Source organism: Dermacentor variabilis, chromosome 3 (assembly GCF_050947875.1).
Source record: "Dermacentor variabilis isolate Ectoservices chromosome 3, ASM5094787v1, whole genome shotgun sequence".
Lineage (NCBI taxonomy): Eukaryota > Metazoa > Arthropoda > Arachnida > Ixodida > Ixodidae > Dermacentor > Dermacentor variabilis.
The window spans coordinates 10,261,988-10,288,474 of record NC_134570.1 but is presented as its reverse complement, the minus strand read 5'-3'; the positions used below and the strand labels follow the sequence as shown (position 1 = coordinate 10,288,474).

Sequence of the window (26,487 nt, the reverse complement as noted above, 5' to 3'; positions counted from 1 at the left end):
GCTTTTATACTTGATGCCGCCTGTAAATGTATTACTCAAACAAGTGGCATGGGTTCCAAGCAGCATGTTCCCTGGTGGAATGATGCATGTAGGCAACCACGGAGGAACCAGAACAAACCGTGGGCGCTGCTTCGCAATTCTCCAACAGCAGAAAACGTGGAAAACTTTAAGCATGTCAAATACCAGGCAAGGAGAACACGCAGACAAGTAAGACGAGAGAGTTGGGCAAAGTTTATATATAGTTTATCTATAAGTTTATAATTAGTTTAGTTTTATATATAGTTTATATATAAGTTTATAAGACGGTGCAGAAAAAGCACCGTCCCAGTGCTTCAGACGGGGCCGTCAGTAAGGGCATAGTAAGGCTTAAGGGGGGACGTGGCTTTGAAAATCAACTTCCTTATTTCTTCATGGATTTTGATGAAAATTGGCACAAATGTTTAGAATGCCTCCCTGATGCTTCCATAAAAGTTTCAGAGTGATATCTAGAGAACATTTTATTCAATTTAACTGAGCAGAATTTTTCACCCTTTAACTTTCTGGAGAGCCTGGGGAACTTAAAAACGTGATAGAAGGCTTGTTAAGTATTGACTGCATAGCTAAATGCGAGCTGAAGGTCGTGAGATTCTTGCATTTTTTTTTTTCGCAACGCAAATATTTTGGAGGGCCATATTTTATGTTACCTTTGCATCAAGCGCACTTTCGGGGTGGACGAATAGCCATATCGTAAACTTACAAAAGGTCAAGACAAGAAAGCGAGAATGTCACGACCTGCACTGTAGCCCAAGGAACGTTACAAAAAATAAACGGAGTCAAAATATGTTAAATGGTAACAAAGAAATCAGCTCCAGAAACTGAGCAGAAAGGCAGAAAAACAGCTTTGAGAAAACGGCCCTCAAAGTTTTACCTTCTGCTGAGTTCTTTAAAAGACACCAAATTTGTAGTCTTTGGGGCATATTGTGATGTGGGGCTTCTTGTACATGTGGCCTCTGGTCTGGTGCGCTTCGTCCCCCCCCCCCCTTTTTCTTTTCATAGGGCATTCTTTGCTGCTGCTGCTCTACAAAGAGCATGGTGCCTAAGTTTCAAACCGAGTGACTTCAGAACTCTGTGTGGGCATGGATATAGTTCCAGTGTACATTCAGGCAGCCTGTAGCCACAGGCTGCCCGATTGATAGCAACCTCCAGTACAATCAGTAAGGCATTTTTTTTTTATTTTAGTAGAATTGACCATGTTACTGAATGAAGGCTCTGAGTGTCAGCAGCCTCCCAAGTCATCTTTACTTGACAATGGCTGTAGAACTTAAGATCAGAAAGCCAGTGATGGATTTGCAGCTGCTAGGTGCTTTCCAGAATTGTACTTTTGTATGATGCCTCAATCACTTCTGCAGCCAGGTGTCTGTGCCAGCCCAAGGGGCCTAGTGAAGAGAGCTCATGATGAGGTTCTCTTTATGAAGGAGTGGTATGATAGATATTGTTACGAACTATCGTGACAATATTATACTAGATTGAACGTGCAATATGCTTAGTTGCGGGTCCGATGTGCGAAATGCCTAGCCGCAGATACAAGGGGCCGACGTGCGAAATTCCTAGCAGTGGGCTCGAGGAGTTGACACTCGATGTGCTTATTCATGCAGTCCGAGGTGCCAATGCACAAAATGCTTAGGCGAGGGTTCGAGAAGTCCGGGTGTGATGTGCTTGATTGCCGAGTCGGAGACTCCCTAGGCGCGATATGCTTAGCCACGTGTCTGAGGATTGTGTGCACAATTGCTTTGTCACGAATTCCGAAACACCGAGTGCTGAAAGGCTTAGCCGCATGTCCGAGGATTCCGCACGTGAATCGTGATCGCGAAATCCGCGTCGCCGATGCTCGGAATGCTTAGGCACGAGTCTGAAATGTCCAGAAGCATAGCATAGGGATCGGCCACGCTGGTGCGACGTTTTTACACGTCGAGATTCCGGCAAGTGGAGACGTCTAGACTCGCGAGGTGCAAAGAGCCGAACAGATGACGTGAGCGCCAGACCAATGGCGAACCGGGCTAGAGTCACGTGGTGGGTGTGGCCAATCGCAGACTCGGGCACGACCTTCAATCTTCAATCATTTGCTTTTTGTACGCTTGTTCCTATATGGAGGAGATAGCTGAAGACGGAGAAATGCACTTTCCAACAAGACCAAGACGGCGGTGCTCAATTGCACCGTTCCGGAGATATTGTGGCTTGAAAAACGCTATTCTTTCTTGATTTCCGCGAGATTTTTCGCCACCTTGGCTGATAAAACTAATTTTTAGAGCACTTCTAAGTGGTTTACGGTGATGATATTTGGGTATCAGATAGAAAAAGAGTTATAGAAACTGAAAATGCGATTTTCAAAAAATCGATTTTTTTTGGCGATTTTTCGCTATGCGAAAGCTGCGTCCCCCCTTAAGCCGAGAGACGTGTACGACGTCAGGTGATGTGGAACCAGGTGGTATGGCAGAGGTCTCGGGGATTATCTCGTCAGTGACATTGGTCACTTGACGAAGAACACTGTAAGGGCATTTGTAGCACGAAAGAAGTTTCTCAGAGAGCCCCACTTGGAGGTAAGGGGACCAAAGTAGCACGAGAGAGCCTGGTGAAAAATATGTGTCACAATGGTGGCGATTGTAACCGTGCCGTTGAGATTCCTGCAATGCCAACAGACGAGTACGGGCAAGCTGGCGCGCATAGTCAGCGTGGGCAATGGCGTTGCGGGCATACTCGGTCCTCGAATCTCGTATCAAGGGGAGTGAAGTGTCCAAGGGTAATACAGGGTCACGGCTGAAGAGCAAGTAAAGGGGGGAATACCCAGCAGTATCGTGACATGATGAATTATAGGCAAACGTGACATAAGGGAGCGCCACATACCAGACCTTGTGGTCGGGTGAAACGTATTTCAATCGCATGTCAGTAATGGTCCGATTAAGTCACTGAGTAAGGCCATTGTTCTGGGGATGATAGGAGGCTGCCAGTTTGTGCTTGGTAGAACATGAGCGTAGGATATCAGCAATTACTTGGTAGAGGAAAGTGCAGCCGTGGTCAGTAAGGAGCCATCGTGGGGCGCCATGTACTAAAATGATATCCCTGAGTAGGAAATCTGTGACGTCGGTTGCGCAGCTCGTGGGAAGTGCCAGAGTGTTAGCATAGCGCATTGTGTAATCAGTAGCGACAGTGATCCACCTGTTGCCGGAGCTGGACTCGGGGAAAGGGCCAAGGAGATCCAAACCGACGCGAGTGAATGGCTCAGGTGAAATGTCGATCGGCTGTAAGTACCCGGCGGGAAGCGTTGCTGGCTTTTTGCGATGTTGACAGGGCTTGCAAGCAGCTACATAGCGCCATACGGAGCGCGCGAGGCCGGGCCACTAGAAGTGGCGGCGCACGCGATCATAAGTGCAAGCAAACCCAAAGTGTCCGTCAGTTATGGTGTCATGGAGCTCCTGAAGCATGGTTAAAGGGATACGGACACAAAATCTGAACATTTTACGATAATACAGAAAATGAGTCCTCAGTGTGCGAGTACACCAAAAACAAGTAGTCACTTCGCTCATTTTTCAGCGGATGGCTTTATTTTTGGCGTTTTTGTGAGCGCGCGCAACGCCGCCCGGCCCAAGCGAGTTGGAAGGCGTGACGTCACGACACCCCCGTCGGATAGCCAGCCGGCCGGCCACGGTCATTCGAGGTGCGCCGCCGCCGCAATCGCGAGCATGGATTCGGGTTCCGGTGCCTCTACCAGCGATGAGTACACGTCTGTAGATGAGGACCGTTCCAACTTAGCGAGCCTTCCGCGTCAAGCGGCAAAGAAGAGCAGGTGGCCTTGAACGTGCCGGTCAGGCGGTCCGGGCCAGCAAAATGTTAATTTCTTTTTCTAGTAAACTTGAAGTGCAGCAGCAGCAGTTCCTAAAATTATGTTACGTAGGATGCAAAGTGCCTAGTTTCGTGACCCGCGTTGAGGCAGAAAGGGAGCTATTACGGCTGAATCGTAGGTAGCGTAGCTCGTCGCTTTGTGCTTACCTACGCTGTCGGCTTTCGATCGCTGCACACTTCGTTTTTACGCGACGAGGCACGGCATGTGTAGAATTTTCCAGCCGTTTCATAGCCCTGTGGTTACGGCTACTTTCACATTCACGCCATTAGAAGCCATTTACTGGTTGAACTCATTTAGATGGGCGGCTGCGCTAGGGACCCGTCGACCAGATCACTTAGCTACATAGATTCTGTGGCCATAGACAAAGGAAAGTCTTTAGCTGTGACATTTAATAGGGAAATGCTGCGTGAACAACCAAGTCATGAAACCCGACGCATGATTATGCAGAGACCTATGAAAATCCATAATATTTTGCTTGAGGTTGAAAAGCAACGTGTGAAATGGCAATGTAGATAAATGTGCTGCGCATTTTAGATTACTACACATGTATGCTGTTGTCTGGCGTTCATTCACTGGCTGTGTTTTGTATATTTGATCAATTAAAAGAGCGCTCGTATGCTGTCGTTCAATATTAGACGCAGCGAGAGTGCACACAACATGACTATTTTGTTTTGTGATAAACACATGCATCCGCAGGGTAAACAATTTCTGTCACAAGCCAAGAATATCTGTTCTTGCACAGCCAATGAAAGGGTAATTTCCCTTCTTTCAACAGGCACTCCTGCGGTCACCGCTGCGGCTACATGCATACAGAAAGAGAGAGGGTCTGTTGCAAGAACAACAAAAGTTGGCGAACACAGCTAACAGTTACGAATGCGTCACTAAGCACCCACTCTTTGAATTGCATTGCCTCAACAGGAGCCTTTTGAGCGGCATGCAACAAGGCTTTTGAGCACAGCCGGGTTAGCCCGGTCGCATAAGCATCGTTGACGAAGTGGTCCGCGCAAGTGAAGCCATTTTTTAGAAGTCTCCATGCTGGGTGTGGTGGCTGACAGGCACGTATGCAAAGTTCACGCACCTTGTCTCTGGGAGACGTGCGCGACGGCGTGTCACGACCGATAATGCTGTTATAACAGCCGTGGACGCAGTAATGTCTGGGCATTTTCTTCCGCTACGAAGAATGCTTCAATACCGATCAACGACCGTGCGAACACGCGTGTAAGATGCACCACCTGCATGGAGCGCTGACGGGGATAATGTTTCAGACAGACCACGTGCGAACATAGCCGACGGCGATAAACAAACGCTGCAAGGGACCGACACTCCGGAAAGACTGCGCCGGCTGTGGCTGACCTTGGCCGCGCGCGCGCGGGCACGCGGGGGTGTCATGACGTCAAGTTTCAGCTTCTCCCGGCGGCCGCTTGGAGGCAAGGCGCAACAGAAAATCACAAAAGAAAGGTGTTTCTCGTTCTTTTTTTCTAAGCAGCTTGTTGTATTCGTCATTTTTAACAGTTCAACTTTTGTTCTGACGCAGAAAACCCCCCACCAATTTTTGTGTCCGTATCCCTTTAAGCAGAAGTGTTGAGGAACAACAAGGAGAAGGGGAGAACCATCAGGATGAGAACTGCGTCGGTACAATATCCTGTCGTTGAGAACGAACCACCGTAACGATGGATCAGTAGGAGCAGATTCCATTCGGTCAGTGAGGGTCCTCAAAGTTGTCTCATGGCGTTGCTCGTTGGCCATGTCCAAAAGCTAGGAAATGGAAAGAACACTTGCGAAAGTGTCCATGTCGGCGTTGGCTTGCGTATGTACAGGGTAACAGTCAGCGTCCTTGTGTAGGCGACTAGACCCTTAAACCACCGAATAGGAATATTGTAGCTGCAAAGCCCATTGTCCAAGCCTCCATGTGGAATCTTTTAAGGGGTGAGGCTACCTTGGAGACCGAACTTTTTTATTTTTTAATATATCCAGGTGAAACTTTCAGGGTACGTTCACATTACCGAACTATGAGGAACTGCAAAGTTTCATAAAGATGTAGTTATTAGTTCCAGAATTATTGAGGTCTAACTTGGTGATTCATGTATATGCCTGAGGAAGAGCCTGGAGAAATGCCAGGACATTGTAGGAAGCTGAAATTCACTGTGATGATCCCTTGATAGATATCCCAGGGGGCTAAAGAGCCCTTTTCTTTAATTTCCCCTCCAAAAAATTTTAAAACAACTTTGAATTTGATGTAGTCAGTAATGACCACATTCATCAGAAATTAATCGCTTATTATAAATTAACTGCACCAGCTCTCAAAAAAAAAAAAAGCATGTTATCCCCTGGCAAAGTGATTCAGGAACAGAATAAAAAGATGGCTTACAAATCTGAAAAACGGTTCTTGAGATATCACCTTCCCCAGCTTCCCCAGCTAGGGGAAGCTGGGGAAGCTGGGGATATCACCTTCCCCATCACCTTCCCCAGCTAGCTTTTCGCTAGTAGTGGTGCACTACTAGCGAAAAATCCATTACGAGAAAACAGGCCTTAAAGTTGAACACATGTGTTTTTTTATTAGAAAGCTCCTGCGGAGCTTTTAATTAACTCTTGCAGCTCCAGGCATTCTCAATGTGTCGGATTTTCGACTGGCGACAGCCGAAGCACAGTTCCGCCGCTGAAAAGTGTCTACGCAGTCAGCACTCGCTGCGGAAAATCGGAAGTTCGATGCTCGTACAAGATGCATATCGCGCTCCCGCACACCGAACATCTCACTGTCTTGGGCTTTTCCGGCATCGCGTGCGGCAAAGAACAAGCAAAAAAAGAAAAAGCTGAGAAAATAATCTCAAAGACAGCGCAAGGCGATGAGCAGCTCACAAGCAGGTATATGTATAGCACGTGGACGGAGCAAGGGGCAACAACGACGCGAGCGCAGCGGGCGCGGCAGGCATGGCATCAAAGGGAGCAGCCGCCGCCGCCCGTGCAGCAGCCAATGACAGGCGCGCTTTAGCCCTCGGGATTTGAACGCGCTGCTCCGGCCAATCAGCGCTCCATTTCACATCGTGGGAAAACGCCAATAGCGCCTCAACCGTGCCGACGATGCCATTTTGCAAGGCGGCAAAACAGAGACAAAAGACAAAGAATTCATGGTCAAAACGACAGCAAGATGGTGCGGGCAGGCCGTATGGGCCGGGAATGGCACGCGCGCTAAGTCTTGTACGAGCATGGAACTCCCGATCATCCGCAGTGAGGGCCGACTGTGTAGGCGCTTTTCAGCGGCGAAACTGTGCTTTTGGCTGTCACCAGTCGAAAATCCTACACATTGAGAGTGCCTGGAGCCGCAAGAATTAATTAAAAGCTCCGCAGGAGCTTTATAATAAAAGAACACATGTATTCAACTTTAAGGCCTGTTTTCTCGGAATTGATTTTTCCGCTAGTAGTGGTGCTGATGGTGCTTTAGCCCGTAGGATTTGAATGCGCTGCTCCGGCCAATCAGCGCTCCGCATCACATCGCGGGAAAACGCCAATAGCGCCTCAACCGCGCCGATGATGCCATTTTGCAAGGTGGCAAAACAGAAACAAAAGACAAAGAATCCACGGTCAAAACGACACCAAGATAGCGCGGACAGGCCGCATGGACCGGAAATGGCGCGCGCGCTAATTTTGACTTCATTTCGGCATTTGCGCCTGTTTTGTGGGCCACGGTGGCCTCAAAAGTAGCTTTTTCTTTTTATTTTGGTACTTTGCGGTTGAATTAGGTGCTGATAATTACAGAACAGTTAGTTTTTGAGACATACAACCCAAAAGTATGGTTTTCGAAAATTGACTTTTTCGCAATTTTCCGGTTTTCGAGGGCCACATCCCCCCTTAAGGACAAAAGCCAACAGAGTGTGTGGTGCTCCTTTACAATGGAAAAGGGCCTGCCATATATATAGGGGCGGAATTTCGCCACTGCCCACACAACGGCCGAACATTCGTGCTAGGTAATAGAGTAGTTCTGCTCCGCAGGTGACAAAAGACAGCTAGCATACACGATGACATGTTCATGGCCGTGTTGAACTTGTGCCAAGATGCTACCGGTTCTGTGGCCACTGGCATCAGTGCGCACCTCTGTAGGGGCTGAAGTAGCAAAGTGTCCTAGAATCGGTGGGGTGGTGAGCATGGGGGTAAGGTGAGAAAAGGCGGTGGCCTGAGAGGATCCCCATGAAAACGGCACACTTCAGGAGATCTGTGAGAGAGGCTGCTATGGTGGCAAAATTGTTAACAAAGTGGCGGAAGTAAGAGCAGTAATCTCACGATGGCCGAAGTTACATTTCTTGGAGTTGAGCTGTAGACCGGCCTTGTGAAAAACGGCAAGTACAGCTGAAAGGCGCTCAATATGTGTGCTAAATGAGGGTGAGAACACAATAACGTAATCTAGGTAGCAGATACAAGTCGACCACTTGAATCCTTGTAGTAATGGGCCCATCATACGCTCAAAGGTAGCCGGAGCGTTGCATAGCTTAAAAGGTACAACTTTGAAGTGGTAAATACCATCAGGCGTTATAAATGTTGTCTTTTTGTGATCTAGATCATCGACAGCGATTTGGCAATATCCGGACCGTAGGTCGATAAATGAAAAATACTGTGCCCCATATAGGCAATCGAGGGCACCATCAATACAAGGTAGTGGGTAGACGTCCTTCGTTATGCGGTTGAGGTGGCGGTAATCTACGCAGAATCTGCATGAACCGTCCTTCTTTTTGACCAGTACGACAGGGGACGCCCAGGGACTTGACGATGGCTCAATGATGTCTTTCACTAGCATCTTGTCTACTTCCGTTTTGATGACGTGCCGCTCTGAAGCTGAAACTCGGTACACTGCTGTATCACCTGCTGTATGTATCCCATGTTTGACAAGTGACGTCTGGCCCAAGGGTCGATTGTTCAGGTCGAATATATCCTTGTAGGAAAGCAAGACTGCAGAGCTGTTCATTCTCTGAAGGAGTCAGGTTCGGGGCGATAATTTTCCTAATGTCATTGTCAGTACATTTGGCAGACCGGGAAGGCTCACAGGAAGCGTCGACGGCAAAAGTCTCAACGCAACTAACTTCTAAAACAGGGATTGTAGCCAGGGTGATACCTTTAGGAAGAATTTGCTTAGCGATCCCGAAATTCACCACAGGGAGGTACATGTGATTGTTTGTGCCCCTCAGTATTGTATGCGAGACAGTAACGTTGTGGGCGAGAACAATGGCAGTTATGGGAGCGGAGATGTAATCACCATCGGGAACTGGCGTGGAAGGCGACATTTCGATGTATGTTAAGACCTGTGGTGGAACTTGAACAAAATCAGTCGTTCTTAGGCGTATTTCGTGTTGTGTATGAGGAACATCCAGTAGAGGCAGGTCAAGACGCGCAGTACTTGAGGAACAATCGATGAGCGCTGAATTGGTGGAGAGGAAGTCTAGACCTAGTATGAGGTCAAACACAGTGAAAAGAACGACACTGTGGCGGCCGGAAATGCTTACACGGGCAGTACACATTCCAACCACGGTCACCGTGCTATTGTCGGCGATTTGTACGAACCGAGTAATGGCAGGCGTAACAATTTTCTTTAAATGGCGGCGTATGTGGCTGGTCATAATCTATATGTGGGCTGCGGTATATATAAGTGCTGTGACGGATGTGCCATCAACTTGGACGTCAAGAAGGTTATGTCTTGTAAACAGCATCAAAGGAGGACTTTGCGGCGAATCCGACATTGCAGCACCGCCTCGAGGTGCTGCCGATTGATTCCTGGTAGCGTAGGGATAACGGACACTGTTAGGCGGACTGCGATAGGACCCAGGCATAGGAGCAGGGCGGGTGTCAGGGCGACTCGAGGAGCAGGCGCTTGGAAGAGCCATATTAGTGATTTCCTGACGAACCACAGACTGGATCAGCAACATTGTCTCAGCAGTGTTGCTCCAAGACGTCCGTTGAGGCGAGGCAGGAAACGCTGCTTCGAGTTCGCGGCGTACAATTCAAGTCACGTTTTCGCTTGGTGGTGGCGAACTAAATTGGTCGGTACAGGTAGAGGTCGCTGCAGTATTTGGCCGTTGTGTAAACTGATTGTATATACGACGACTCTTCGTCTGCTCGAAACGGTGGCATTCCTTCATGATGGCGTCGACAGATGATAAGTTTCTGAAGATCAGAAGGTTGAATGCGTCGTCTGCGATGCCTTTGATAATGTGTGCAACATTGTCTGCCTCTGGCATGGACGTGTCGATTTTATGACAGAGGGCTAGGACGTCCTGAATGTAGGAGACATACGACTCTGTAGCAGTTTGGGCACGCGTGGTGAGTTGTTGCTTGGCGACTAGTTATCGACCAGTCAGATTACCAAAAACGTCATACAGCTTTTCTTTGAACAAGTCCCAGCTGGTTAGCTCTTCCTCGTGTGTATAAAACCACGTTCACGGTGTTCCGTCGAGGTAGAACACGACATTGGCCAGCATTGGGTTCGGATCCCACCTGCTCACCTCGCTGATGCGCTAAAGATCTTCGACCATTCTTCTACGTCAACACCATCGAGGCTGGTGAACATGCCGGGGTCTTGCGGCTGAGGTACTGGGTATTGGGTACTGGGACGTACTGGGTATGCGTAGTCGGCATTGCAGCTGCAGATGCAGTGCCTTCCGCTGGAAGCATGGTGCCAGGCTGGGTGAAACTTCCGCTAGGAGCTCCGTGGCGAAGATGCGTACCTCACACGTCCACCAAAATGTCACGGTTATAAAACTATTTACACGGTTTATTTACAAAGTATATATAAACAGCTGCCGAGAATCCCGAGAGGCTCTTGCCACTTCGTCGTCTTCACCGTCGACGACCTTGTTCTCTTTTCCCACCGTAACAATATCAAGCATCAACTTGTATACACATATAAGAGAAAAGTTTGGAATAGAGTGAAAAAAGTTGACTGGCAATAAACGTATTCCCTGCCTTTAGTAAATAGCCAAGGAGAAAGCCAGGAAGATCAAGCAAACTTTCTTGGTGTACATTTTTAACACCATATCGAGCTCCTCACACTACTCTGAAACCTTCCTAAAGTACAAAACGCGAATAGAACAGCAAAAGTTGGAAAGAAAATGTGCAAAAAGTGTGGCGTACTACAAACGATTCTGCATAGCAGAACTGCAGGCAGCACTGAACTGTTGTAATACATCAGAACCAGGTTCAGACCACATAATATATGAGATGTTGAAACAACTACCCTCCGAAACACAAAAAACCCTCCTTTCCCTTTACAACGTTATATGGTTTTCTGGCGAGATCCCCCTCTGTTGGAAGGAGGCTATTATAATTCCAATTCTGTAGCATGGAAAGGATCCTTCCGCTATCAAGTTACAGACCTATACATTAAAAAGTTGCCTCTGCAAAGTATTCGAAAAAATTATTAACTGTTGCTTACTACACTTCCTCGAATCAAACAAATTGCTCAACCCATACCAGTGCGGGTTTCGGGAATGTTGATCCACCAATGACCATCTCATACGTATCGAGGCATGTATCCGTGAAGCTTTTGTTCATAAGCAGTTTTTCTTATCAGTATTCCTTGATATAGAGAAAGCCTATGATAGTACGTGGCAGTTTGGGATATTGAGAGACCTCTCACACTTAGGTATATGCGGTAATATGCTCAATGTTATCGAAAGTTATCTGTCTAATCGCACGTTTCGTGTTCGAGTGGGCAATGTTTTGTCACGGAAATTTGTACAGGAAACCGGAGTGCCGCAAGGCGACATACTCAGCTGCATGCTCTTTATAGTAAAAATGAATTCTCTTCGTCTACACACACCACGTAACATCTTCTATTCAATATATGTTGACGATGTGCAGATAGGATTTCAATCAAGTTCACTCGCAATCTTTAAGCGACAGGTCCAGCTTAGTCTTAACAAAATCTCCAAATGGGCTAATGAGAACGGGTTCAGACTGAACCCACAATAAAGCACCTGTATCGTTTTCTCTGGAAAAAGAGGCCTGCACCCATATCCTGAAGTTGTGTTGCATGGCGAGCGTCTGCCTGGAAGCAGGGAACATAAGTTTTTATGCATAATTTTAGACGCGAAATTAACCTTTGTACAGTACATAAAGTAGCCTAAAAATAAATGTGTGAAAACAATGAATATCTTGAAGGTGCTGTCTCACACAACCTGGGGTAGTGATAGAAAATGGCTTATGAACTTGTATAAGAGCCTCATACGCACATGGCTAGACTATGTAGCCATAGTTTACCAGTCGGCTACTCCAACTACTCTGAAGATGCTAGACCCTGTTCACCACTTAGGTATTCGCCTGTCCACAGGCGCTTTTAGAACAAGCCCAGTGGAAAGCCTTTACGTTGAATCGGATAAGTGGTCACTTCACCTGCAGAGAACATATTCGTCTTTCATGTATTTTCTGAGAGTGAACGCAAACAGTGAGGAGCCCGCGTATTCCACCATAAACGATTTGTCCAGTTCTCAACTTTTTCGCAACCGGCCTACAGTGGCACAGCCTTTCTTATTGCATGTTAGAGACATAGCTGAAGAAACTAGGGTTCCACTGCTTGAATACCACCTTATGCCCCCTGCTATGTACTTCCTCGAACTTCCTCGAACTACAGCAAAAATACTGCTCTCCTGAATTTTTTACAGATGCATCGAAGTGTTATTCTGGTGTGTCTTACGCAGCGGTCGATCCATCCTTTTCGGATGCCGGTGTTCTGCACCCTAACACAAGTATTTTCACAGCAGAGGCCTACACGATATTGGCCGCCATTAAACACATTAAAGAATTTAATATCCCAAAGGCAGTTACGTACACATACTCTTGGAGTGTCGTTAACGCCTTGAAAACTGAAAATATATCAAAACCCTGTAATTCTATCCCTTTACACAGTATTATGCACCTCCTATGCACCCAAGCAGCATATCGTGGTATGCTGGGTGCCAGGGCGCTGAGAGATTGAAGGAAACATGTTGGCTGACAAGCTAGCCAGATCCGTCCACGTGAATGCTGCCAACTCTTCCATGACTGTCCCTGTAATGGACCTCAAGCCCTCCCTAAGGAAAAAGCTCAGGGCTTACTGGCAGTGGTTGGGAGATAAAAAAACAGAAAATAAACTATATATTATCAAGCCGTATCTTGGCAACTGGCCGCTGGTATCAGAGAACCGCCGTACAGAAGTAACACTTTGCAGACTTAGGATAGGACACACACACAGTACGCACGCGTACCTCTTGTCCGGTGGTGATCCACCCATGTGTGATAAATGTGGGGAGCCACTTAACCTGCTTCACATCCTGCTGCAATGCACTGAATTGCACGCTGATGGGGAAAAGCATTTACATTACCACACCGGTAGTGAATTCCACTCCATCCTCTAATGGTCATATATCCCTGGTCCCTGTGGCAGAAACGCTTTTGAAGAAGGTGAAGGCTGGGGTAAGCAGGGTAGAGCCGAAGAATAAAGAGTGGCCTGTAGTGGTACCATACATCCATAAAGTCACGCACAGCCTGAAAAAAGTGGCAAACCGGTATAATGTACCGGTGGTGTTCTCCGCTCCCCAAAAGCTTGCCCAGCTAAGCCGTCGCAAAACTTGCGAAAGCCAAATGCCTGGCTGTCAGAAGAAGCATGGCCAGCGTTTCGTAAAGTGTGCCACAAACGTGGTATATGAAATTCCTCTGTCCTGCGGGAAATCCTACATTGGACAGACGGGGCGCTGTGTCAACGACTGGCTTAGGGAGCATGCAAAAAGTATAAAAAATAATGAAGGTGAGCGACTTGTGGATCACTGCAGGACTTGCACCGATTGTGTTCCACGGTTCCGCGAAGCGAGGATTTTGGGTAGAGGCAAACATCAGACATCGCGTGAAACATTGGAACACTTCTACATCAAGAAAGCGGGTCCTAACTGTGTTAGTGATACATCGGTTTTTCTTTACGAGGCTGAGCTGAAGTTTCTATCACGCCTACTTTGATAAAACTTTGTACTCCATGTTGCCTTGTACGCATGCGCAGTGTTTTGGAGGGCTATATATGTCGAGTGCTTCCACCCTCATTAAACAGTTGAAGTAGCGCCCGTGGTGTCGTCGTCTTTCTGGTGTGTGCTGTTTTTTTGGCATAAAATCTTTTCAATATGTATGTATAGAACCTTTCTTTAAATGTCAATCCTTGTTCGAATATTTAAAAGATGTACATAGTTTTCATGTTATAGCCCCAGGAATCCGTAGCACGGCCTCTTAACAGAGGTTTCTGCTGCGTTAGCTGCATTAAAAGAAAGCACCTGCCTTCCAGCCGTTGGGCTCAAAGGCCTTAAGGCGGCATACATGCTATTTCCATATTCTTGCATTTTAGCCCCATGATCACTTGTCATTCGTACTATACCCATAGATCACTCCACGTGTCACTGTCATAATTTTATACTATATATAGTTTTACGCTTCTAAGATAGCGATTGATTTTAGGCCACTTCACAGCCATGTTACATTCCATCATCGCAGCTCACCATTCAGCACCTAACACAACATTATCAGTCATGGCACTCTTTGGCCACACCTGGCCCTCACACCACAAAAAAAAAGAAAAAAACACGCATATCACGTATCACCTCTAAAACAGGGCGGGTGGGCTGCATATGCGTTCAGCCGTGCTGACAGCCAAGCGTTGCCATGGCTGCGCTAGCATAGGAGACACGTGCCAACCTGCCCCCCAGTCGTGTGCCCTTTATCGTGTTACAGCGAGTGAGCTCCCTTCCCTCTTTCCTCTTGCTCATGCGGGAAGAGGAGCCACCATCCTTCTCGGCTCACGCTCACACGCTTTCACTTGCACCCAAAGCATACAGCATACGGGGCACAATAGGGTCTCATTGCACTTCGACTTTATGTGGAACGTGACACTGTTCTGCTTTGGTGGTCACTCTTGGTCACTCAACACACGATTTGAGAAGTGTGTTCACAAGCAGCTGCTTATAATTCAACCATTTGACTTTCTGTGTCCACAAACGTTTCTATTTATTGTCTTGGTATTCTTTTGCGGCAGCAATGAGATTTTGTTTTATTGAAATTTTATGTAAACACACTTCGTTATGTTTACGTTTTAAATGCATGGTGCTCTATGGACAAGAAATTATAAAAAGTTAAGTACTTTGTTACATAGAAGTTCGTTATATCCAGGTTTAACTGTCTCTACTTCCTTGCTTTTCACATGTGCTGCTGTGTGTGTTTTACGGTTTAGATAGTAATGGTAGCAAGCTGGTTTAACAGCCGAATTGGGACATTCAACAGAAATGGTGATTCTACATGTGCCATTGAAATAATGTTTCGGGCGTGGAACACAACTGGCATGGCCGAGTTCTCAAGTGCAAGCGTCTCTGCCTAAGTGGCTGTAAATTTACCAGTACACACCTTTACACACAGTTTACCAGCACAAGCACACATTCTTGCACATAATGCGACTCTGTGAGTCGTAACAATCTGCTCGTGACAATATACTTGCCGACTGAGAAAAGTAATCAGCTCAAAGAATTGCTTACCTGTTGAGCACCCATTTACACCCTGTATGCTTGAATCGTTTCATGCCGAATCAGTAACCATTATTATTCTTTTCAGTTCAGGTTTGGTTTGTGTTCAGGCACATTCTAAGTATATGGGTTTGGTTTTGGATTCAGTTCCGGCTAGAATTCCAGTTTGGGTGTGGTTTTCAGTTCAGGTTTGGTTAGACACCCCACTTTCAATATCTTTTAAATACTTTTGCAGTTGTAATGTGCTTACCCAGTGTGTCTTATTTTCTGTGCAGGGTCCCCTTCCACTTGATCAGAAGTTGCTTGGTGAGCGTGCCATGAAATGTCGAGCATATGCAAAGGCACTCCACTACAAAGAGGACGAATTTCACAGAGGTCCTACTACTGAAGTGTTGGAAGCACTGATTAGGTATATGAAACTAAGAAATGTTACTTTAGTGGCTCTGTTAACTCTTTCTTTGTCTTCATACCCATGGTCCTCGAGAGTGTTGTCACTAAAACACCGCAAGGATGATGCCATGTTTGTTTAAAAACACAGGAAAATCAAATGCAAAAAGCACGACCTCAGAACAGAAATTTGAAGGATGCTTAAGTTTCGCCTTTAAGAGTAGAACGCAATAGCAATCAAAGATTCCTGGCACATGCAATTGGCGGACACCGTGGCCGGTCTATGAGTGGTATAAATGCTGGAAAAAGGGTCTCTTTGAGTTTTCATGTAACAGAATTATGTTTTCTCAAATATTCAAATTACAATGTGATGCTATCATGTCTGTAGGTTCCGTGTGCCATAGTTACTCTAATCTAACGCGCACTTATTTCCCAATAAAATGGGTCCAAAAATTGCTTTCGCATTAGAATCGAGTACAACCCTAAATCTGCGTTACCATATTTCCATCGATAAGCAAAATGAGAACAAGGTGAAAGCAGGAGCCAACCTTTCAACAAGTGGACTTGTCTTTGTGAAGAAGACAAGTTGAAAGCAGGAACCAACGTCTCAACAAGTGGACTTGTCTTCTTGAAGAAGATAAGTCCACCTGTCGAAACATTGGCTCCTGCTTTCATCTTGTTCTCGTTTTGCTCATCGTCTTGAATTTCCATCTCCCGCTTTCTCCGTGTTTTCCCTGCATATCGCCATCTGCATTTCAAGATGGCCACCTCGTATGCGCTTCGAGCCTAGCCGCCATAGCTTTCTCCATGTGCTGTATACATATGCTTAGACAATGCTTTCTTTGGCATTGTCAGGTTAGTGCACCGCCCGTCTTCCCGTTTTCTGCATTTGCTCTATGAGCATGGAAGTGCTGACTGCAAAGACATGCCGAGTTTATCACGATGCCACAATTAAAAGGAAAGCTATCACATGTGTGGAGATGGATGGAAATCACAGGCATTCGGAGTTCCTGAAACTTCTGTGCGGGATTGACGCAAAGAGCAGAGGCATTCTACACTGGTGGCTACTACTTACGGCGCGGCCGTAAAGCCCCTATATTGAAAGTGATCTGCGGTGGAGACAAGTCTACGCATCTAAGTGCACCACGCTGTGTTCTCGTTGCTTAGTCTGCGTCGAAGCAAGGGGCCGTACAAAGGTCAATTATCTTGCACCTGCTACCACACTTCCTCACTCCAGCATTTGAAGGGTTTCCGTGGTCATTAAACGAGACATGTTCATGCTTGTGTGTGCAATACACCATGCTTGTTAATTTAGTTAGTAAGCCAATGCTTAAAATTTTATATGACGCGACACCACGTACCTGAGCACACGAAGATTGGACCCTCCCGTGTGTAGCTGTTTTTAGGCCCTTTTACATCCATATCACATCTACTATGAGGAGTTCATTGTGCACGTCATCCATAATACATCGTTCACATTACCACTTGTCATAGCGCTCTTTGGCCAAACCTGGCCCTTGCGCCATAAAACACCACACATCATCAAAAGTTTATATGGCTGATAAAACTACTATCCTTACTTTTCATATAGCTGTTGACTAATTTGTTATTGTAATTGATGCTTTGCCTTTCGTGCGAAACTGCGACTTTTTTATTTATCGCAACTTTAGTGCATTGGGAGTAAATCTTTATTTTTTCCAAATGAGAGAAAGTTGTATTTCAATATGAAAGAAGGAGGTGCACGGTACTGTAAATGACTTTTCTTTCTTTAGGTCACGGCAAATGGTTGCACGTTACAATCGAGAGCGCTTTTTCTTTTCCTTTTTTTTTTTTTTTGACATGTAAAACAGATCTGCGATACAATCGAGGGCCTGTTAGAATCAATTAAATACGGTAAGCCATACTTCAAGATTTTTCTACGTATTCTAGCTAGAGAAATTCAATTAATTCAGTAACTTCCTTGCGCCACATAAAGGGCCTCAGTATGGGTGGTATGAAAATCTTTTTTCTGAAACACCCGCCGTGGTTGCTTAGTAGCTATGGTGTTGGGCTGCTGAGCACGAGGTCACAGAATCGAATCCCGCCCACGGCTGCTGCATTTCGAGGGGGGTGAAATGCGAAAACAACTGTGTACTTAGATTTAGGTGCATGTCAAAGAAACCCAGGTGGTTGAGATTTCTGGAGTCCTCCACTAGGGCGTGCCTCATAATCAGAAAGTGGTTTTGGCACGTTACCTCCCTTTCTCCCTCTCTCTTCTCTTTTTTTTTCTTTTCGAAATGATATTTGACGGTGAATGCCGGACGCCGACACCGGATTTTCTGCAACACGAGGCCTTTTACACTATCACATTAAAGGGAAAACCTGCTGCCATGCAGTGTGAAAAATCATATTTAGTAACAGCGTGGAATTTCAAACAGCTACTGCCATCTATGTTGTAATTGGAAAAAGACTCTTTTATGCCCTTTGTTTGTCAAAAGCCATTCAGAAATTTGCCGGAATACCCATGACAAGGTAAAACAGCCATAAGTAAAAAAAATGACGATTACTCGTGATGAACTAAGGTCATTAAGGTCCTTTAAGGGATTAACTGAACATTAAAGGAGTCTGAACTTGCGCTTGTTTGTATGGCTTCATAACAAGAAAACAGAAAAAAAAATGGGACCAGAAGGAAAGATGGTACAGGTGCTGAACCTTATTGCAGTGTAAGCACAGGTGTAACATTTCCATTCTTCAATTAATGGTTGGGTCAGAGACATGTTTTTGGAACAAACATCTTATTTCATAGGCTGAAATAGTACCAGCAGGACATCTTCAAGCCGGTTTTTGCTTCTCATCAGCTTTCATCTGTTGTCTGGGAAATATGTTGGGTGGAGTTTCATTTATCTAAGCATTTTTTTTTTCTTCCTTGGGCAGCATCAACAACAAGTTGCAGCAGCCGGAAGCTGCCGCTGGTGTCTTGGAATATGCAACCAAGTGTCATGCAACAGACCTGGTTGGTTGTCTTCCTTGCTTTTCTTTTCTTTTGTGTGCTCGTGTGGGTGCTGTATTGCGCTTGCTTTCTGATTCGGCCAGTGAACTGTGCTTTGAAATGCATTCATAAGAGTTTTAATACAAATAACTTAGTTGTGCTGGCTTGTTTCTTTTCTCATACAAAATTTCCGGAACTGACATGTGCCCCGTTGTCTGCAGAGAGTGAAGGAGCGCTGGTATGAAAAGCTGCATGATTGGGAGAATGCACTGAGGGTCTATGGAAGAGCACGAGAGCAGAAGCCAGATGATGTGGAGCTTATCTTGGGTCAGATGAGATGTCTGGAAGTTCTTGGCGAGTGGTACGTATCACTTGACATGGTTGACCATGCGCAAATGTTTCCCATCTACCTGCAATGCTCAAACAGCAATGTGTTATTATTTCCTTTACACCACAGGGAGCAGCTTTACCAGCTCTCGAGTGGAAACTGGAGCAATAGTTCACACAGCAACCAACAAAAGATGGCTCGCATGGCGTCAGCAGCTGCTTGGGGCCTTGGTGAGCTGACAATAGACAAATAATTTACCTCTTTTCACGTGTGTGTGGTAGCATGCATGTGTGTGCACCACACGCACGCACACACACTTATTCAAACTCATCGGATAGCCAGTTTTCATTTGAGTTTGAACCCAAATAGGATATGGTGTAAAACAGCATTATAATTGTACAAATTTATAATTGAGTGTTCTTATGACGCAGGGCTAAACAAGATTTTCAGATTTCCTTGAACTCGCCAAAATTCTTAAATATGGCATCACTAGTATTTTATAAAAATTTGTCTCAGAGGGGGCCGCACACTATATTTTTTGTAGTTGTGGGGGCTAATTTGAATCTGCTTGAAATCAGATTCATTGAAGTTTGGGCACTTTTTATTACATCTGTATGTACAGCTGTTGCTTGGAGTGTTGAAATGTTAATGTCAGCATGATAAACTTTTTGCGATTACAGTGGAACCCCGTTCATACATATTTCATCCGACTGGAGGGAAAAAAACGTAACAGCAAGGAAAACGCAGCAGTGGGAAAAGCTAAAAAAAATTATCGAAAAGAGTGTAGTTTCAATTTGAAACCATTTATTTCTTTAAGGTTGCCTTTCAAGGCTTAAAAAACTCGAGAATGGAGGCCTGCGTTTCTTTCACTCACTGGACAGCACCACATGTTTCTCGATTGCCTGAAAGTCTGCATTGCTGTCAGCATCGCGTTGAGGTGCGGCGTACCTGTGCAGGAGGTACAGAACCGCAATGGCTTCTGCAAATATTGAATCTGTCAAATCCCCGGAATCTTGTGGCTCGTGCTTGTCGTCATCATTGGAGGCATGGGCGTCATCACTTGTGACCTAATTTGCAGCTATATTTGTGATGCTATGGTGCTCCGACATCATGACAGCAGCATCCATGGCGACATAGCACATGAGACCCCTATGGCGCCCAGCGTATCCATCGCCTCACGGTGCTCTTAGTCACTAGTGGCTACTGTTGACTCTTCAGCTTGCACCATGGCCATTTCGGCCTCCCCGTCCATGTGGAAGCCACACCTCAGGAAGCAGTGCTGTGCAGTTGATGCACTCACTGCATTCCACACTGTAGCAATATAGTGCATTGTGTCAAGTACAGAGATGGTTGCAGGCTGCTTTCCACAATCAATGCGTGCCAGTCAGTGCTTCATAATACACTTCTGATTGGAGTGCTTTAAATTCTGTATGATGCCGGAATCCAGCGGTTGCAAAAAATGCCTTGGGTTCGCTGGAGAAAACTCAAACTTGATGTTCCAAAGAAAAAGCTGGTCTCTAGGGTGGGCTGTGCAGTTGTCAATAAAAAGAACACTCGTGCATAGCGAGCCCATCTTATTGTCGAAATACCTAAAAAATTCATCGAACAAACAACAAGTCATCCACACACGACTGTTGCTATTGCTGTGGTGTGGCAGTAGGCGTGTGTTCTACAAGCACCGCGAATCCCGATATTTTCCGATCACCCATGGCTTTAGCTTGTCCAAGTCGTCCATATTGCAACAAAGAAGCACGGTCAGCCGGCCTTTGCTGTATTTGCCTCCGTGGCATGCTTCGCCCTGCAGGTTTAGTGACTTTGATGGCTGCACCTGAAAGAGGAGGCCAGTTTCGTCGGTATCATATGTGTTGCGAGGCTCATACCCCTCAATTATAGACGAATGTGTGGCCTTCCACTGTGTTCAATTTGACACTCGCCACTTCTCCACTGACTGCCCTATAAGCAACGCCACGCCTCTTTCAGAAATGGTCAGTCCAGCCACTTGATGCCACAATGTCTACAATGCCCAGCCGGTCAGCTATTTCCATGGCCTTCTTGCGTAAAATACTGCTGTCGAAGTTCACACCGGCAGTGTAAGCTTGGGCTTGAATCATGTCAGAAGTGCCTTGTCGAAGTTCCCGTACTTGGCGCCACAAGCCTGCTTAGCTTTTCCGACGAAAAGTGCCTAATTTCCTTCAATCACGGTCCTCTTTGAGACGATGCTGTTAAGTGTCGAGGGTAGTAGTCCTAGGTTTTTGGCAATGCCAATTCTTTTCCACTCTGGCTGCTTGTTGACTGCATCCAGTATGCCGAGCTAGAGATAGCTGCCTTCTGTTATATTGTGATGGTCTTTCGCATCCACTTTCCACTTCGCTCGTCGTGGTTGAGCAGCACATGGCAAACAACACAGTGCTCCTTTGTGTTATTGAGGAGGTAAGCGTCAAGTACGTTCAGCTTGGTCAGCAACTGTATAAATTTTGTGTACAGCGGTTCTGATTATCAATCTAAAGGATAATGTAATCACTCGAACCTCGTTATAACCAAATGGGCTATAACAAAATAATGGATACAACGAAGTAATTGACATTCTCCTTGAAATCCCCATAGAGATCAACGTAATTAAAACCTTATTTTAATGAACTGAAATTGTCCAGCCAATGGATCCAACAAACATCTCCGAAACCAAAAAACACCTGACCGTTGCATCCCAAGTACAGCGCTTTCCGCGGGATTCAGCACTTGTTTGCCGTGGCATTTTATAACTCCGGTGTCCCCATGTCAAATACGTTGTTGAACAACACTGGCCTTTTTCACTGCCGCACGTAGCTGCATACTTGTGCACAAGCCGCAGCTCACTATTGTATTTCTCCACTGACCTCTCTTTCTTGCACGTGCCTGGCGCCGCGGCTACATGCGGCAGTGCAAAATATTTTTGTGCAGTCACTTATATGTGCCGCACAGGCTGGCACAGCTGAGTGTGGCCTGCGAGATCTTCCCAACACAATTTGGAGGGTCATGCGCAAGCCTGTGCGAGCTGCGCCATGCTACGCGGCTGCGGGCAGCGGTGCGAAACATTAGTGCATTCACTTCTCTAATTCTCTGCTGCGTGCTATTAGATACGGGACCTTTTCCTGAGCCTCCTTCGAGTTCACCAGACCACATCGAATCGCGCCACAGCTAATTATGGAGCACAGAAGCAGATATACCACATTCCCGAGGCGCGGCACGTGCAAACAAGTTGGCGGCCCCCACCTCATATGCCGCATCTGGAGCTATTCACAGCTTGACTCTTCCCGAAAGTGTAGCAGGAGCCTGGCACGGTTCCAGGTAACGCAGGGCCTGAAAGTGTAGCGAGAGCCTGCCAGTTCTAGGTAACGTGGGTCCCGGAGCAAGACGGCTGTAATGCACCGTGAAGGCCTGGCAGCTATCCCCCCATCCGCCTTTGTGAGGGCATTTGCAAGCCAGCGAGGCAATACCGCAGGGAGAAGTAAGCCCTCGGATAATTGGGGCCCAAGGAGCGACACTCTCCGCCGGGTGTGGCACAATCACAAGGGAGCCTACCATTGGCCGAAAATGACGACACCTGAGCGGGCTCACCGATTGGCCGAAAATGGCATCACCTGAGCGGGCTCGCCGATTGGCCGAACGTGACGTGACTTCGAGACACTGAAGGGCTTAAAAACCCGAGACCGGGAGCAGCAAGAGAGCATTCCTAGAGCATTCCTTGATTCATCTCTTTCGAGCTTCTTGCCACGGGCCGCTGCGTCCGAGTTGCTGCCGGCCCGTAATGACTCTATGACTGTTAATTTCTTGGTCGTCTCACTGTAAATAATGTAAATAGACCTCCAGTTTTTCATCCTGACGTCCTCCTCAACTCTTACAACTGGTGGCAGCGGTGGGACCGCCTCCAAGTGCAACAACTGGTGGCAGCGCTACGGATCAACCTTCGTCGAGAGAAATCCTGAGGAACCCGAAACAGCGAAAAAGAGCATTCGTCCAAAAAGGAGTTCTGAGGAATTGGGAGTAGCAAAGAAGAGCGAGCCTTCGACCCAGGGAGTCCTGAGGAACCGGGAACAGCGGACCAATGAACCAGATGGCAGGGTGCTGCAACCGTAAGTGAGCACGTGGTTTTTTTTCCTTTTGATTCGCCAGACTTCAAATGTTGAGTTTATTTTGATAGTTCTAGGAATCGGAAATTTGTTGCATTGTGTGTTTGCACAAATTAATTAAGGAAAACAGTTCTAACCACCAGTCAAGGCAGCTGCCATGGATCTTAGAAGGTTGAGGAGGTTCGACTTGTTGTTGGTGTGTGACGATTTGGGAGTTGAGGCAGACGAACAGATGAAAAAGCCAGCTATCATAAAGGCAATTCAAGATAGCGGCAATGATGATGAAAGCATTGAGCTTGCTTGGGAGGTGATACAAGAACCACGGGAGCGTGAGCGTCGTGAACGGAAGCATGAGAGTCACGAACGTAAGGAAAAACATGAGAAAGAGATAGCAGCATTGGAAAAACAGATACAATATTTTCAACAGTTAAAGGAACAAAGACAACGCCTGTCTGAATATTCTGTAGGCAGTACAGAGCGCTAGAATGAGCAAGTATCTAGCGGATTTTTGCGAAAAGCCGACGAAAGAGTTATTGCCTGTGAGATTAGCGGCACCTTCGTAGGGGAAGAGAAAAGGCTAGCTGCTAACGATGCCTTAGTGGCAACAGAGGCTGTTAAAGGCCGTAGTGAAAGCGACGAGGTGCTGTGCCAACAGCGCACTGTAGACACAGCTAGGCCAGCTGTGAATGAATTGGCACAGTCACCGCGCGTGTGCGTCGCAGGTAATGTTAATGAGTTAGTTAATGAAGTACAGAGTACCGCTGACCCGACGGACGCAAGCACCCATGTCGAGATAACTGTCGAGTCGGATCTGCGTGCCGAAGTGCAGTGCCAGCTGGACGATGCAGTTGAGGGCAGCTCTCAGGAATGCGAGCTACATAGCCCAAGAGGAGACAACCGCATTGTTCAGGGATCGGTGCAGCTCTCCGCCAGTCTAGGTAACCAAGAGAGAGTAGATTTAAATGAAAATCACTCAGACTGTGCGGGTAAGAGACCGATCCGGGCCGACAAGGTGTGTACCGGCCAGCACAAGGCGCCAGAGGACAGCACAAAAGGGAATTCCAAGAGAAAGCGCCGCAAAAAAAAGCACCCTAAAGATCAGAATGCAGTGGCTAATGTAGCGAAGCCAAAAACGGCGACAGGCGCTAGGAAAAGAAAGGTGCGGTCGTCGTTGATGGTGTTGACGCATCCAACACGTTCGAGCCAACGGTCAAAGAGAGACCGGGAAGCAGGTTCTACACGGATGCGGACAAAGGACACGGGGCAGTTATGTTCCTTGTTGGTCCGTCGTTCTTTTCGAAGTTCAGCGTGTAGTACGAAGAAGGGCAATGTGGCAGGACGAGACGAAGTGATAAGGAGTCGCGACGCGGTCAATCGAGTTAGTGAAGAAAGCATGACGCCAGGACACAAATTAGCAGGAGACTGTAACGTCTTGGGGGAGCTGATAGTGAGTCAGCCCTTTTGTTCCTCGGTAGCCAGAGTAGCTTTCGAACCGCGACCACCTCGAGTACAACTCAAAAGTGAGTCAGTCGAAAACGTTTGGAACGGGAGGCAAACAGAGCCTCCGCAGAAGTGCAACGTTCTGTTTTGTTTTATTTTTTGAGCATCGGATAATTATCGCGATTTAAGTTTCTTTCGATATGTAAAAGTATGAGCTTTGTTTGTGTTTTTGTTCGAGAAGCTTCGAGATTGGAAAGGTGAGTTTTATGTAAGCATGTAGTTTCGCGAGATGTTCATTAATGAGTAGATAGGCTCTTTTCCTTGTGTGTGAGTAACCTGAGTGTCAAGATTATCCCTGAGAGGCCTATGGTAACGCGCATGTGTATTAGTTAACCTTCTTTCTTTATGCGTTTTTTTTTTATTTTCTAAGGTTAACCGCGTAGGTTTTCAGGAAATGCATCCTTTCCACTGAGAAGCGTTCTTAGTTCCATTAGCGCGTGTCCTGTGTGGACGGAAGGAAGCAGATTTATGACTGGGTTGCTCGTGTGTGTTGAGGGCAGACGCATTCTGACTTCTCTAGTTAGCGTGCTGGAACTAGTTATTAGGAGACGCATTATTTTAAGGGTTCTGCGGAGTGCGTAAGTCCCACAAGTTTAATTGTTCGTTTAGATTACGTGTCCTGTAGGGACTAAAGGAAGAAATGTAAGTAAGCATAATGAAACATTTGCCTACGACGCAAGTACAGGTTCTGAATAGTGACCACAAAGCTAGAGCACTTGTGATTACGTACTTGTAGAGTTGACCAGACTGTTCAGTGGCAACAGTACATGAGATAAGTACGTCACTGTGCTAGGGTGAGAACAGGCTGTTCGCGAAATTAGGCCACTTAAGTTATGTTTGGCTGTTTTCATTATTTGTTTGCAACAACAACGACCCATTGTTTTGCTACAACAGTGACAACCTGGTTTTGTCGGCATTCTGGGAGAACTGGATAGCGGTTTGGAAAGGTGGTTGGAACTGCTTCGTCAAAATTGGGGAAATAAAAGATCAGGGTTCATTTTGATTCAGTAATAGCCTGGCGAATCAGAGGTGAAGAGCCTGCGCTTACACGTGGTGCAGCGCTGTGTTGTTTTGTTTGTTTGACTTATGTTCTCCAGGGCCCAGGATCCTGAAGTTCGTCAAACGAGGCTCGACACCAGTACCCTGCAGGTTCTTTCAGCGTTCATCATGGCCAGCGAATTGATTTCGCCGGCCATTCCGAACTTCCGGGGTGAGGACGAGCTGTTAGATACGGGACCTTTTCCTGAGCCTCCTTCGAGTTCACCAGACCACATCGAATCGCGCCACAGCTAATTGAAGAGCGCACAAGCACGTATACCACATTCCCGAGGCGCGGCACGTGCAAACAAGTTGGTGGTTGCCACCTCGTACGCCGCATCTGGAGCTATTCACAGCTTGACTCTTCCCGAAAGTGTAGCGGGAGCCTGGCACGGTTCCAGGTAACACAGGTCCCGAAAGTGTAGCGAGAGCCTGGCACTGTTCCAGGTAACGTGGGCCCCGAAGCAAGACGGCTGTAATGCACTGTGAAGGCCTGGCAGCCATTCCCCCATCCGCCTTTGTGAGGGCATTTGCAAGCCAGCGAGGCAATACCGCAGGGAGAAGTAAGCCCTCAGACAATTGGGGCCCAAGGAGTGACCCTCTCCGCCGGGTGTGGCTCAATCGCACGGGAGCCTACCATTGGCCGAAAATGACAGCACCTGAGCGGGCTCGCCGATAGGGCGAAAATGGCGTCACCTGAGCAGGCTCGCCGATTGGCCGAACGTGACGCGACTTCGAGACACCGACTGGCTTAAAAGCCCGAGACTGGGAGC

The 26,487-nt window shown here is 46.8% G+C and overlaps 1 protein-coding gene across 3 annotated transcripts in view; it reads left to right on the top strand.

Moving 5' to 3' along the window:
• mTor (serine/threonine-protein kinase Tor) overlaps positions 1-26,487 on the top strand; it is a 461,269-nt gene that overhangs the window by 260,260 nt on the left and 174,522 nt on the right. For all 3 annotated transcript variants that reach the window (XM_075684170.1, XM_075684168.1, XM_075684169.1), the window contains 4 exons: positions 15,663-15,796; positions 18,688-18,766; positions 18,964-19,103; positions 19,200-19,300. In XM_075684170.1, the coding sequence (XP_075540285.1) occupies positions 15,663-15,796; positions 18,688-18,766; positions 18,964-19,103; positions 19,200-19,300 (454 nt within the window). The remainder of the gene's footprint in view (positions 1-15,662; positions 15,797-18,687; positions 18,767-18,963; positions 19,104-19,199; positions 19,301-26,487) is intronic.